The sequence below is a fragment of the Pelophylax lessonae genome (assembly GCF_965119305.1).
Source record: "Pelophylax lessonae genome assembly, chromosome: 1".
NCBI classification, from domain to species: domain Eukaryota; kingdom Metazoa; phylum Chordata; class Amphibia; order Anura; family Ranidae; genus Pelophylax; species Pelophylax lessonae.
Window position 1 is genome coordinate 717,488,183 of NC_138768.1, and position 14,491 is coordinate 717,502,673.

At 49.3% G+C, this 14,491-nt stretch overlaps 1 protein-coding gene across 2 annotated transcripts in view; it reads left to right on the forward strand.

The window, feature by feature from the left end:
- PRIMPOL (primase and DNA directed polymerase) overlaps positions 1-14,491 on the forward strand; it is a gene marked incomplete at its 5' end in the record, with an annotated part of 81,809 nt that overhangs the window by 9,073 nt on the left and 58,245 nt on the right. For both annotated transcript variants that reach the window (XM_082267366.1, XM_082267367.1), the window contains 2 exons: positions 447-585; positions 7,353-7,500. In XM_082267366.1, coding sequence (XP_082123492.1) covers positions 447-585; positions 7,353-7,500 — 287 coding nt within the window. The remainder of the gene's footprint in view (positions 1-446; positions 586-7,352; positions 7,501-14,491) is intronic.

Genomic DNA, 14,491 nt, shown 5'->3' on the forward strand with positions numbered 1-14,491 from the left:
TGTCTGACCTCACAAATGCGCTTTTGGAAGAATGGTCAAACATTCCCATAGACACACTTCTAAACCTTGTGGAAAGCCTTTCCAGAACATTTGAAGCTGTTTTAGCTACAAAGGATGGGCTAACTCCATATTGAACCCTACGGACTAAGACTGGGATGCTTTTAAAGTTCATGTGCGTGTAAAGGCAGGTGTCCCAATACTTTTGGTAATATGGTGTATGTCAATTAACAGAATGTGGGGCACTAAAATGCTGCGAGGGAAGAACAGCAACTGGACAGCTCGGTGAGCAAGGGGGTTTAAAGGGGTTGGCTATACACAGAAAATATCACCAAGTCAAATATTCTACTACCATGCTGTATATGGTCACCCCATTCCTTTTTGCTCTGTAAAAATATAATCTGAGCTCAATGTCTTGTACAACTATCAGTATTTTTATTCTTTTCCAGCAAAAATTCCCAAACCTTGGCTCACTGCTATGAGGTCATTCCTGCTGATACAGTTTGCAAACTTTACTTTGATTTAGAGTTTTATAAACCAGCAAATCCAGGGGCAGATGGTCAAAAAATGGTTGCGCTTTTAATTGAGGTAAGCAAAAATCATGGGAAGAGGAACTATACTGGATGTGGGAATCTTTCATACTAAAAGTGTGCAGTGATGGATTCAAGTGTGTTTTTGGTGCATCAGATTACCTTACCTTCTTTCATGAAAAAGGTTTTTGAAGACTAGTCATAGCGTAGCTTCCCTGACAAATAAAATCCTTTTTTCTTTTAAAGCTAAACTCTAGCATTAGCTTCGGCTGTGCACAGTTTTACAGGCCTCTCTTCTGTACTTAAAATATTAAGTCTTGTTTCATTGCACAATAAGAGCTTGAATTAAAAGCTGTTGCAAGTCATTTTCTGGCTGAAGGACATCCAGCATCATCTAGCACTTTTCCTCCACCTAACAGTCCTTGGCCCACTATTTTCATTCATTAGATATCAGTTCTTTCAATCAGGGAGACTCAGCATCAAATGTGGACAATACCTAGGCTTTTCTACATGTAAATGCAGTCCGCTTTTGGAATTCCCATTCCACCAGAATGACATTTACCCATCAAGACAATTTTGATATTTAAACACCCTTTCCCATGAGCAGGCCACTGACTGGCGAGGCAACAATTTCATGCCCCCACATTGTCCAGTCAAAGAATGCCCTGTAAAAATAACGGAATTTTTGTAAAATCTTACCTGTAAAATTCCTTTCTCTGAGTCCTCCGACAGTCGCCGCCTCTTCATATTTGTCACTAATGGGGTTATTGACCTTTGCTCCGTAGGAGTAGCTAGGCAATAGAATATATTAATATCAAAGCTTTTATCATATCCCACCCCCAGGGGGTGGTCCCCTCAGTCAATACCTCCTTGCTTCCTGCTTACCAACTCAGTTTCAGTAGAATAGCAGTAGAGTACATAAACAAACCCCCAAAAGAGGGGCGGGGGCGGCGACTGTCGGAGGACTCAGAGAAAGGAATTTTACAGGTAAGATTTTACAAAAATTCCGTTTTCTCTTACGTCCTCCGACAGTCGCCGCCTCTTCATATTCGTCACTAATGGGGACGTCCCAAAGCAATGTAGACATGAGGGGTGGGAAAACAGCAACCGCGCCTAAAGCAACGCAATACCCACATCAGAGAAAGGAACCTTACCAAAGTAAGAGAACCAACTGGGCAACAGGAAAACGTGCTCAACAGGAGCAACAACCCAGGAAAAAAAAACAAGTAACTCAGGGGTAAAAACACCCCAACAGCCAAGGGCCCAAATAAGGGACCCTAAGGCACCGCCGCACTAAGGACTTTACGGCCAAAAGAAGCATCTACCGATGCCTGAACAACCACTTTGTAAAATTTGGAGAAGGTGTGAACGGACGACCAAGTCGCCGCCTTACACACCTGGGCCACAGAAGCCCGATGATGACAGGCCCAAGACGTACTCAGAGATCTGGTAGAGTACGCCTTCACAGGCACGGGAGGAACCTTCCCCCTCAAAGCATAGGCCTGCTCAATGGTCTGTCTGATCCATTTGGCGATGGTAGAAGCCGACGCCGCCATGCCCTTCCGAGGTCCCTCAGGAAGGACAAAGAGAGAATCCGACTTGCGAAAGGATGTTGTCGATGACAGGTAAACCCTGATCGCCCTAACAACATCCAAGGAATGTAAAGCCACCTCCTTCGGATGCTTAGGCTTCGCGCAAAGCGAAGGCAAGACAATGTCCTCATTGAGGTGAAATTCAGAAATTCTCTTCGGAAGAAAAGATGGGTTAGGTCGCAAGACCACCTTATCCAAGTGAAGCACCAAATACGGAGACTTGCAGGACAAGGCCGCCAGCTCCGACACCCTGCGAGCCGAAGTAATCGCCACCAAGAAGGCAACCTTCTTGGACAACAAAGACAACGAGATCTCCCTGATATTTTCAAAAGGAGTATGTTGCAACACGGACAGAACAAGGTTCAAATCCCATGGAGGCAAAGGCTCCCTCCTAGGAGGGACCAAATGTCGCACCCCTTGAACAAAGGAAAAAAGAACGGCCAGCGCAGAAATCTGACCCTTAATCGTAGCCAACGCCAAACGCTGGTCCACGCCCGTTTGAAGGAAAGCCAACACTCTCGACACCGAGTATGAGCGAGGGGAATACCCCCTGGACTCACACCAGGCAAAAGTACGGTAGTAAATCTTCCCTGAAGAGGCCTTCCTGGCCTTGATCAAAGTGGGAATGACCTCAGGGGAGAGACCCCTATCCTTCAAGACCTGGCTTTCAACAGCCAGGCCGTTAAAGCCAGCGACTGTAAAGCAGGATGGAATATCGGTCCTTGAGACAAAAGGTCTGCTCGAAGAGGCAGACGCTACGGAGCGTCGACCGCCAGATTCACGAGGTCTGCGTACCAAGACCGGCGAGGCCAGTCCGGTGCCACCAGAATCACCGTTTTCGGGTCCGAGGCCAACCTGCGAAGGAACCTGGACAGCAGCTGAATCGGTGGAAAGGCATACATCAGACGATACTGATGCCAGGGCGTCACTAACGCGCCCGAGGCGTCTGCCCGAGGATCGCGCGTCCTTGCCACGAACCTTTCCACCTTGTGATTTAGACGAGACGCGAACAGGTCCACATCTGGGGACCCCCACTTCGCGCACAACATCTGGAAGACATCCGGGTGAAGGGACCATTCCCCCTGGTCCAGGGTCTGGCGGCTCAGATAATCCGCCTGCCAGTTTTCCACCCCCGGAATGTGAACTGCAGAGATCGCCGGGACGTGTGTCTCGGCCCAAGACCGAATGTCGGGTACTTCCCGAGCCGCCCGGGCACTCCTGGTGCCCCCTTGGTGGTTGATGTAGGCCACCGCTGTGGCATTGTCTGTCTGCACCCGAACTGGATGGCCCTGAAGCCTGTCCGTCCAACGCAGAAGACAGAGATTTATCGCTCGCAATACCAGAATGTTGATCGGAAGGGAAGCTTCCTCCTCCGACCAAGTTCCCTGGGCGGACAAAACGCCCAGAACACCACCCAGCCCGACAGGCTGGCATCCGTGGTGATCACCGTCCACGACAAGGGACGAAAGGACTTGCCCCCCCGACACCGCCGGGGACTGGAGCCACCACAAAAGACCCCTTCGGGTGTGGCGGCTCAACGAAATCTGCAGATCCAGAGATTGCGGACGACCGTCCCACATGGCCAGGACCTCCGCCTGAAGCTCTCGTGTGTGAAACTGGGCGAAGGGAATCGCCTCGAAGGCCGAAACCATCAATCCCAGACACCTCATACACGTCCGGAGGGACGAACACTGATCGTCCCTGAGGGACCTGACTTCGCACTGAAGTGTCCGAAGCTTGTCTTCCGGCAGGAAGACCTTCGCCTGAACAGAGTCCAGAATCATCCCCAGGTAGGGAAGACGAACCGACGGACACAACGTCGATTTTGGAAAATTTATCGTCCAGCCGAATTCCTGCAGAGTCTGCATTGTGATGGACAGGTCGTTCACCAGACCCTGATTGGTCGCGGACCGAATCAGGATATCGTCCAGATACCCCAGGACAGAAATGCCCTGGGCCCTCAGTAAAGCCAGAACCGGCGCAAGCATCTTGGTGAAAACCCGAGGAGCCGAAGCGAGACCGAAGGGCAACGCCACAAATTGATAATGATCCTCCGCAATGGCAAATCGAAGGTACCTCTGGTGACCCTCGAAAATGGGGATGTGTAGGTACGCATCCTTCAAGTCGATGGAGGCCATGAATTCCCCCGGAACCAGGGCAGCCACCACCGAGCGCAGGGATTCCATGCGGAACTTGCGAACCCGCACAAAGCGGTTCAGAGCTTTCAAGTCCAGAATCGGACGTACTTTGCCCTCGTTTCTGGGCACAGTGAACAGATTGGAATCGAACCCCCGAAATCTGTCCCGATGAGGCACCGGAACCACCACTCCCTGGGCCCGCAGGTCCCGCACCGCAAGGTGCAGATCCTGCAAGCGCTCCTGAGACAGCTGAAGGTTTGAGGGAAAAAATCTGCTCGCCAGCTGAGAGAGAAACTCGATCTTGTATCCAGATCGAACGATTTCCCGAACCCAACTGTCCCGAACGCAGTCCAGCCAGGGTTGAAGAAAACCGAGCAAACGTCCCCCCACCCCAGAAACGGGTGAGGGCGCTCCTTCAGGCCGCATTGTTATGGGCAGCGGATCCGGACTGGCCGGACTTCTGCTTACCTGCCCACGGCTTCTTCTGGGAGCCTTGGCCTTTGAAGGGCTTGTCCTTATAGTGCGACCGAAAGGCACGAAAGGACCCCTGAGAGGGCCTAAACGAAGCATTCTTCTTACCACGAACAAACTTATTCTTGTGAGATTGGGGCAAGAGAGTGCTCTTACCCCCAGAAATACCCTTTATCAGAGTATCCAAAGATTCGCCAAAAAGGCGGGATCCCGCGTAGGGCAAATTTGCCAGAGTCTTGCGAGAAGATTGGTCAACCGACCAACATTTCAACCATATCAGGCGACGGTTCAAGACCGCTACACTAGAAAGGCGCGCCGCCAAAGGGACTAAATCCAAGTCCGCATCACACAAATACATGACACCCTGATGAATCTGATCCACCATAGCCAAAGTTGTCGGCGGGGCAGAATCAGCCACCAGAGTGCGCCTGAGCACCTGCGTCCAATCCGCAATAGCCTGGGCTGCCATAATGGAAGCAAAAATAGGCTTCAGCATAGAACCAGCAACCGTATAGGCATGACGGGCCAGAGATTCCAATCTCCTGTCCGTAGGGTCCCGGAACACCGGGGTATCCTCAGCAGGGATCGCAGTTGATTTATTCAAAATCGCCACCGCGTGATCCACCAGAGGCGGTACACACCAACGCTCATCAGTAGCCGGTGTAAAGGGATAACGCAGCTTGAACCTACTCGGCACAGCAAAAGGCTTTTTTAAATTGCGCCATTGCTCATCAACCGCGCGCTGAAATTCCGTAGAGCAAGGAAAAACCTGCGATGTTTTGCGTTTTCTCTGCGTCCCATAAGAGGACAACAAAGCAGGAGGACATGGTTCATCCTGCAAATGCAGCGTTTGCTTGATAGAAGCAACCAACTCATCCATGAGTGCAAGCTCTTCAGACGAGCCAGGGGGAGAATTATCAACCCCTTCCACCTCAGCCTCCCCGTCAGACCCACAAGGTCCAGGGATGAGTGAGACCCTGAGAAGGGCACTCCAGCCATAACAGCCCCATCGCCCTCTGAATCAGAGGAAATAGACACCCTGGGCCGTTTTGTGGATCGATCAGCCACCAGCATCTGCACCTGAGCAGCCAAGTTTGCCACAATAGTGGCCAGATCAGCCCCCCGCGGGGGAAGCAGCAGCCCCTTGGCCCCCCACCAGGGTGGGAGGAAACTTGCAATCCGGAGAATCCATGCCCCAGCAAAAAATTAATAAAGGGTACTGCCCCTTTAAGATCGCGGCGAGCACTGCCCACCGCACCCACTGAACACACTAAACCCCACAGGGATAAGAAACTGGGCAAGGAATACAGGAAAAAAGGAGATATAAAACCTGGAGAGCTCACACAGGCTGCTGCACCGATCGCTGTCCCAGAGGAAAAGGAAGTGATGCAAGACTGACCGCCCCTATGAAGCCTCTGCAAGGCTACACAAACCTGGCCGCTGGCTGAGGACAAAACCCTGGGCAAAGAGAACATGGCGCTGACATGTGGGATCGATCGCCGCTCAAAATGGCGGCGTTTGGCGCCAAAAACGTGTGCAGTACCTCACAGGACCTGCCACCATAATTTTTGCCCCAGAAAAAATGGCGGATCGCCGCACAGCATGTCTAAAATCTTACTGCTTCATATGACACCCAGCAGAGCGGGAGAGCCCCCCCCTCACAGCCCACACACAGGCAGCAAGTGCACACAGGAGCTGACAGGGAGCACAGCAGCCACACAGACATGCAGGGTCACACAGTCCCAGAGTGACACCCAAAAGACAGGTCCCCACATAGAGATACACTTACCAGTCCGGATGGCGTGGGGAGCCTGCTCCAGCGACCAAACCGCAGTACTGAGGACAGGGAGTGTCGCAAGCATGACGCAGTGGAGTTGCGGTGCGAAACCGCAATGGCGTCCAGTGAGGTAGCCACCTCACCGATAGCATCCCTGCAGCGAACAGGGATGGGTCGTTCAATGTGCCAGGGCAAAACCTAAGCTGAACGCTCGATGGCAGGCTGGGAAGCCCCTGGCCTGGAGCCCTGGGATCCAGGGTGGCCAGACTGAGACCCAGCTCCGCACGATCATCTTCATCAGAAGAACTAACTAATGCTGGAAATAAACAGCTAAGTAAAAGAAAGAGAAAAAACTTCAAATAAAATCAAAAAAGAGAAAAGTGGCTGAGACTAAGAGCCCCAGCACAGGAACAGCCTGCGTACTCCTGAGCTAGGCATGTGAAACTGAGTTGGTAAGCAGGAAGCAAGGAGGTATTGACTGAGGGGACCACCCCCTGGGGGTGGGATATGCTAAAAGCTTTGATATTAATATATTCTGTTGCCTAGCTACTCCTACGGAGCAAAGGTCAATAACCCCATTAGTGACGAATATGAAGAGGCGGCGACTGTCGGAGGACGTAAGAGAAAAAAGGCTTTCCCTGAATGGCGCCATTGTTGAACAAGCAACCCCCTGTAGTAACTATGCAAAAGGACTGCTATTGCTGTATGCATCTTACACAGAGATCAGTCAGGTATGAGTTATACATCTTTACATTGGTCCAAGCTGGGCCAGTGTAACTATACTATAAAAATCATACTTCACCATTAGACTTCAGCTTTTACTCTTTTTCTTTTTCTTGATTTTCAGCTTTTTATCAGAAAGCTTCAGGAACATTATGGTTTAAAATGTTCTGCAGATTGTGTTATGAATCTCGATTCCAGCACCGATGAAAAATTTAGTCGGCACTTAATATTTTTATTACCTAATGCAGCTTTCAAAGACAATATCCATGTTGGTAAGTTGAAAGTAAACAGTATAAAATAATTTACTCATTTTTTTTGTAGCACTGTTACAAATTCAAAACGTGCTAAATTCTTTAGGAATTGGTTAGCGTTAATAGATTTGTAAAGACTGAGGGCAGCAATGCAGTGCTTGAGTTTTTCCCCCGTTCTCAAGTCGTGGCATATTTGACAATCACTTGGGATATTCTGGCTTTGTCTGTGTTAACAAAGGTGCCAGGGATTTATCCTTTTCTTTTTCTCCAAAAGCTAGAGTAAGTAAAATCGGTGGTGGGCACATAAATCACAGCAAAGACTGAGCTCTTATTTTCTGTAATTATACCAGAAGTGAAGGCACCAGAAAAATGCATCAAAGAGACCCTGTCACCAGGCCATTTATTTTAACAACAATCTTTCCATACGATTATGTGTGCATTTAACCTATTTTATGTGTGCTATTTCCCTGTAAAAGCTTCCCTTGTGTAGACATCCAAAATGCTCTAAACTGCCACCGGGTGCCACCATTTTGGATGTCATAGTATAGTATTGATCTGCCCTCCTTACACAGCAGCTACATACTGGGATGGGGTGTTCTGGACTGAGTAGAGGACTGATTTAGCAGAATGGAGGGGGACTGTGGTAGGGAATTGACTCTTCCTGAAGAAGTGAATGTTCAAAGGTACAAAAAAATCGTAATGGAAAAATGCTGCAAGTAAATATTTTACTTTTTTTATTTATTTATTTGTGCTTTTACATGTACTTGTTTAATATCGTGACAGGGTCTCTTTAAAACTCTTGAGTTTATACAACTAAATTGTGTTTGAAAATCAAAACCTATGACCTGGCTGCAAGGCTGGCCCAAGACATTGTGCTGCCTGGGTCCAAAAATTAAATACTGCCCCTCCAAAAAACCACGCCCACCAAAAAGCCTACACATTTTTATTTTATATCATGATAATTAAAACTAAAATTAAATTTCTTTATTGTTCATTGACGGACGCAGTCTCTGATAGTTGTATCAGTAGAGTTATACTGCCCCCTACAAGAGCAGTCCCAGGGGGTATACCCTCTCTCCCTGCTATGGGATGTCAGTTTTAATCTGCCTAGTCAGGAGTAAGGACCTAGTTCCTTGCTGGGATCTCTGGTTCTGGCAAAAGTTTTTTTTTTTTTTTTTTTCCTAGATAGCTTTTCTTGTTAGTCTTTTCTCTGGATTTTTTTCCTGTGAGATCTACAAGCAACTAAGCCGGATCTGGGCGACGGGCTGGATATATAGATCCAGTGGTCACGCATGCCGGCCAGCTCCACGCTACGTCCGCCGCAACATAGTCCCACTGGACGGGGACTGGCCCCTTGAGTTAAACGGCTCACCAGGTCGCATACGACCGGGTCTAGGCCTGAGTCGCAGCGTTCCTATTGGCCGACAGCCCCCCACTTCGGTGGAGAGGGGTTCTGTCAGGGGATGGCGCCCGCCTGTTCCTGGTATAGTGAGTAAATGTTCCCCCCCTCTTCCCTTGGCGGATTTCGGGGTGGACACGGGCTTCTCCCTGGGAAGGTCAGACCCTCACAACCACGGGTTCTCCCTCTGTCCTGTCACGCACCGGTTTCTGGTGGGGGAGCCCCTCCCTGTACACTAGTGCTGCTCTGAGGATCGAGATTTCTGCAGACACGTGTTGTGCAGACGTTCTGGGCTTTCCTGGTGCATCTTTGGTGAAGGGTAGTGAGTCTGGGGGGTCTCTCTCTCTCTCTGCTGGGGGTCTTCAGTGCGCTCTGCCTGACCTCTTGGGGGCACTGTTACGCGGTAGGACGTAAACATTTTCTCAACTTTTTGCTGACGGGTTTCCCTGGTGCAACATGGACCCTGCAGAACAAGTGTCCCAATCTGACCCCCTCAAGGAGGCCGCAGGGCCCTCCGGATTCCAGCTATCCATAGATGCACTTTCAGGGGTCCCGGGTGGAGGTGGCCTTTAAAGGACGAGTTGCCAAAAAACGCCCTCCGCCTACCCCTGTTTAATCTGATATTTCATATTCTGAATCTGATTCAGTCACCGCAGACGCGGGTCTCCCTGTTGGTTCTACTACCTTGCACCCTGTCTTCTCTGATAGTGAGGATGACATCTCTACCTCCGCCCAAGAAAAGACGCTGGTGGACGCACTGGTTGTATCTCTCTGTGAAACCCTAAGAATGGACGACGCAGCTGCGACTGCAAATGAGGTGCAGAATACGTTTGGCACTCACAAGCCATCCAGAGCGGCAAATGTTTTTCCATTTCCCGCGTATTTTGACAATATGCTCAAAAAAGAATGGGACCGCCCAAAGCCTTCCCCTGGGGTGCCTAAGCGGGATTGCTATCCCTTTGAGGAGTCCCTTATAAATAAGTGGACTGTGCCACCTTCGGTGTACCCTTCAGTCTCAAGACTGAATAAATCTACCATGATCCCAGTGGAGGATTTACCGTCCTTTAAGGATCCGGCGGATAGAAAGTCGGAGTCTGTGGACCACAATATGTACTCCCTGGCGGGGTCTGCACTAAGACCGGTATTACGGTTGCCCTTGTCTCGCAAACCTTGACTGAATGGGCTAAGTTGCTAAGCCGTGACCTGGAGGGGAAACAACTTCCCCCTGCTTTTGTGGAGCTGTTGGACCAGTTGGTGCAGGGGCTACAATTTGTTTGCAATGCCGCGCTGGATGCTGCTCCCATTTTGGGCCAACTGTCAGTTTCGGCACTGGTCCACTGGCATATACTTTGGCTAAAGTGCTGGTCTGTGGATCAGACCTCAAAGAAGACCTTGACTGATCTGCCTTTTCAAGGAGATCGCCTGTTTGGGGCTACCCTAGATGACATTATCAAAGGTTTCACAGGGGGTAAGAGTACCTTTCTCCCACAGGCTACCAAGGGTAAGGACGGGGCCCCTCCTTTTCGGCACATAAGAAGTTTTTTCGTCCCTCAGGGTCAGCCGATAAGGGATACGTTTTTTCCTTGTCCCTACATTCATGTCCTTGCTGCAATATGTTTATATTATATAGTCTCTTTTCTGCTATCATTGATGCAGTTTACTTTCATACTGCTTATACACCTATACACTTGTTTCAGCCAGTGACTATGGACGTTAGCGGACATGATTCTACACACTCATGTCACACTCACCCCCCACCTCTCCCCAGCTGGGTGTTTTTGGTCCGTCCCTTCAGCTCCCGGACCAGGGTTTCCTGCCGCCGCCAGATGGGAATGTTGTTCTGCAATCCAGGCTCAGCCAACTTGTAAGTGTGGGTCCCCCTCTAGGGTCCTTTATGAGTTTTTTAATACCTAGTAATGTTATCACCAGGCATACTTCAGATTGTTATTATATATGGTTTTACAGACACAGGCTTATGCACATCTACTTCTAAAGAAGTGAGCAGTTCGTTCAGGAAATGCGTCGTTATTAAAATGCATATATATCATGATGTAATAATATAACTGCAATTTTCAAGCATGTACATCATTATGCCTTTACCATTGACCGGTTTGGTATATGTTTATGTATTTTGTATGTATGATGATTTCTTTACTTTTTAAATAAAATTGATACTACATTTACTCTTTATCAATTGGCCACCTGTGTTCGCCTCATTTAAAGTCCCAGGGCAACTTTCTCTTTTGTATATATGCATATTTAAGGATGGAGGTGTATCACTTTAGGCAATACCGGACCTTTTTTATTATAGCCGATAGGGCAAAGTCCTTCAAGGACTTTGAGCTTCTCCAGACATGAGGACAAGGCCCCTTCAGCCTGAAGGTGCACCCTCACCCGTATCTGGAATGGGGAGATGTCTTTGCCGGTTCCCGGACCTGTGGCTATCCCGGATACAAGATAAATGGGTTCACGAGGTCATACGGTCGGGTACAAGATCGACTTTCCAACCGTCCCACCGGTAAGGTTCTTCCCTTCCAATGTGAGACTGTCCCCGGATCGCCTACAGGTTCTCTTTGGGGTGGTACAGGACCTGGTACAACAGGGGGGTAATAGTTCAGGTTCCGTGTGAACAACGTTTTCAGGGCTTTTATTCAAACCTGTTTACGGTCCTCGGGAAGGAAGGCAAGGTGCGTCCAATCCTGGACCTGAAGGCACTGAATTGCTTCATGCGAGTTCAAAAATTCAAGATGAAATCCATTCGCACAGTGGTGGCTTTCCTACATCAGGGGGGTTTCATTGCCTCCATAAAGAACAAAGATGCCTTTGGTCTCACCTCTGCTCCTCCGGTCTTCACAAAGATGTTGGCTCCGGTCCTGGCGCTGTTACGACAGCGGTGGATATCGGTCCTGGATTATCTGGACGATCTGCTTCTCCGTGCGGAGTCTCCCACGGTGCTGGTGATAAATTTGAAGATCACCATGAGAACTCTGGAGGAGTTCGGGTGGATTCTGAACCTTCAAAAGTTGTCCCTGGTCCCTTCCATGAGGCTGGACTATTTAGGCCTGACTTTGGACTCGTCCTCAGCCAGAGTGTTTCTTCCTCTGGAAAAACTCTAAAAACTCCACACTGCAATTTAGCTGCTGTTGTCCAGCAAATGGTCGTCCCTTCGGACCTGTATGAGAGTTCTGGGACTGATGGTGTCGTCCTTCGAGGCGGTTCCCTTCACTCAATTCCACACGAGAATCCTTCAGAAGGAAATCCTTCTCAAATGGAACAAGAATCCAAATTCCCTGGACAATCAGATCCAGCTGAGCCAGGTGACCAGAGAGACCCTGTTATGGTGGCTTCGGTCCTCGGCGCTCAAACAAGGAAAATCCTTCCTTCCTATATATTGGATAATTGTCACCATGTATGCCAGTCTGTCCGGGTGGGGAGGGGTTCTCGGAAGGTTTTCTGCTCAAGGAGTCTGGTCCCTGGAAGAATCCAGGTTACCAATAAATGTACTGGAGCTGAGAGCAATCAGGCTTTGCCTAGTCCACTGGACCGAGTACCTTCAGGGTTGTCCAGTGCATATTCAATCGGACAATGCCACGGCCGTGGCTTAGGTCAATCACCAAGGGGGCACCAAAAGTGTTCTTACGGCCTTGGAAGTGGCCGGCATCCTCCGATGAGCGGAACGGTTTGTTCCAGCTCTCTCAGCTGTTCACATTCTAGGAGTGGAAAATTGGCAGGTGGATTTCCTCAGTCGACAGACTTTGGATCAAGGGGAATGGTCTCTCAATCCGGAGGTGTACCTTCATTGGGGCACTCCAGATGTAGATCTGTTGGCATCTCGGCTCAACAGAAAAGTGCAAAGGTTTGTGGCCCACTCCTGGGATACTCTGACAGACGCCACAGACGCGCTGGTGGCCCCGTGGGTTCAGTATCAGCTGATATATACCTTTCCTCCTCTTAAGTTGCTGCCAAGACTTCTTTGCAGGATTGAGGCGGAAAGGATTCCGGTCATTCTTGTGGCTCCGGACTGGTCTCGCCGAGCTTGGTATGCTGACCTGGTCAGGCTAGTCGCAGGCGCTCCTTGGAGAGGATCTACTGTCTCAAGGGCCAAACTTCCATTCTGCTTTACAGTCGCTGGCTTTGACAGCTTGGCTGTTAAAAGCCAGGTGCTGAAGGACAGGGGGTTGTCTGCTTCAGTAATTCCTACTCTGCTTAAAGCGAAGAAAGCGACTTCTAGGATGATCTATCATTGTACATGGAAGTCGTATATATTGCGTGGTGTGAGTCTCTTGGGGTTCCCCTTCGTTCTTACCCGGTGGCTCGGATCTTGGCTTTCCTTCATCAGGAAGTTGATCAAAAGTTAGCCTTGAGTACTATCAAGGGTCAGGTTTTCTGCAATTTTCTTCCAACGGCCACTAGCCGCCTATTCCCTGGTGTGTAGCTTTATCCAGGGGATGCGACACTTGGCACCTCCGATACGACCTCCATTGCCACCTTGGGACCTTGATTTGGTGCTGTCGGTTCTACAGAAACCTCCTTTTGAAAGTATTCGGGAGATTCTTCTGCTTACCCTATGCCAGAAGGTGGTCTTCTTGGTGGCTATTACTTCTGCCCGCAGGGTGTCGGAACTGGTGGCGTCCTGTCGTCCTCCCTGTCTGGTGGTTCACAGGGATAAAGTGGTACTTCGTCCGGATCCATCCTTCCTTCCGAAGGTGGTTTCCAGTTTTCACTTAAATGAGGGCACCGTGTTACCCTCTTTGTGCCCTAAGCCTAAACATCTTAAGGAAATTGCATTACATACTTTGGATGTGGTTCAGGCACTCAGGGTGTATTTGGCGACTACTGAGTCTTTTCGAAAGTCAGATTCGCTCTTTGTACTCACGGGCAGCCCAAGGAAAGGGCTGCCTGCATCTGCTTCGACTATTTCCAGGTGGATCAGACAGACTGTTATGCAGGCTTATTCAATTAGGGGTCAGGTTCCACCTTTCCCTGTTAAGGCGCATTCTACTTGGGCGCTTAGTGCTTCCTGGGCTTTTCGCCACATGGTTGTCTGTTCACACTTTCACAAAATGTTATAAGATGGATGTGCTGGCATCTGCAGATGCCTCTTTTGGCCGCAAAGTTTTGCAGGCTGCCGTTTTTTTTTTTTTTTTAAAAAGGGGTGGGGTAAGGGAAGCAGGCTGCCGTTTAAGGGTGGTTTAGTCTCTCTTGAGGGTGTTTGATGTTTTTTCAGGTGGGTCTCATCTTGTTGTTCTGATGAGCCCTAAGTTTCCTGGTTGGCAATGGTTTGGCCCTGGGGAATTATTTTTCTGCTGTTTCCACCCCTCATTTTTATGGCACTGCTTTGGGGCGTCCATACTCATGAGAGACTGATCAGAGACTGTGTCCGTCAATGAACGATAGAGAAAATTGGATTTTTGTCTTACCGTAAAAACCTTTTCTCTGATGTTCATTGACGGACGCAGTGCCCGCCCCTTTGTTTAAGTTGGGATGGTATTATTTTCTCTGACACTGCTTTGATACAAAACTGACATCCTATAGCAGGGAGACAGGGTATACCCCCTGGGACTGCCCATAGGCCTAGCCAGAACTTTTTTCTGCCTAGTGTCCTACTCCTGT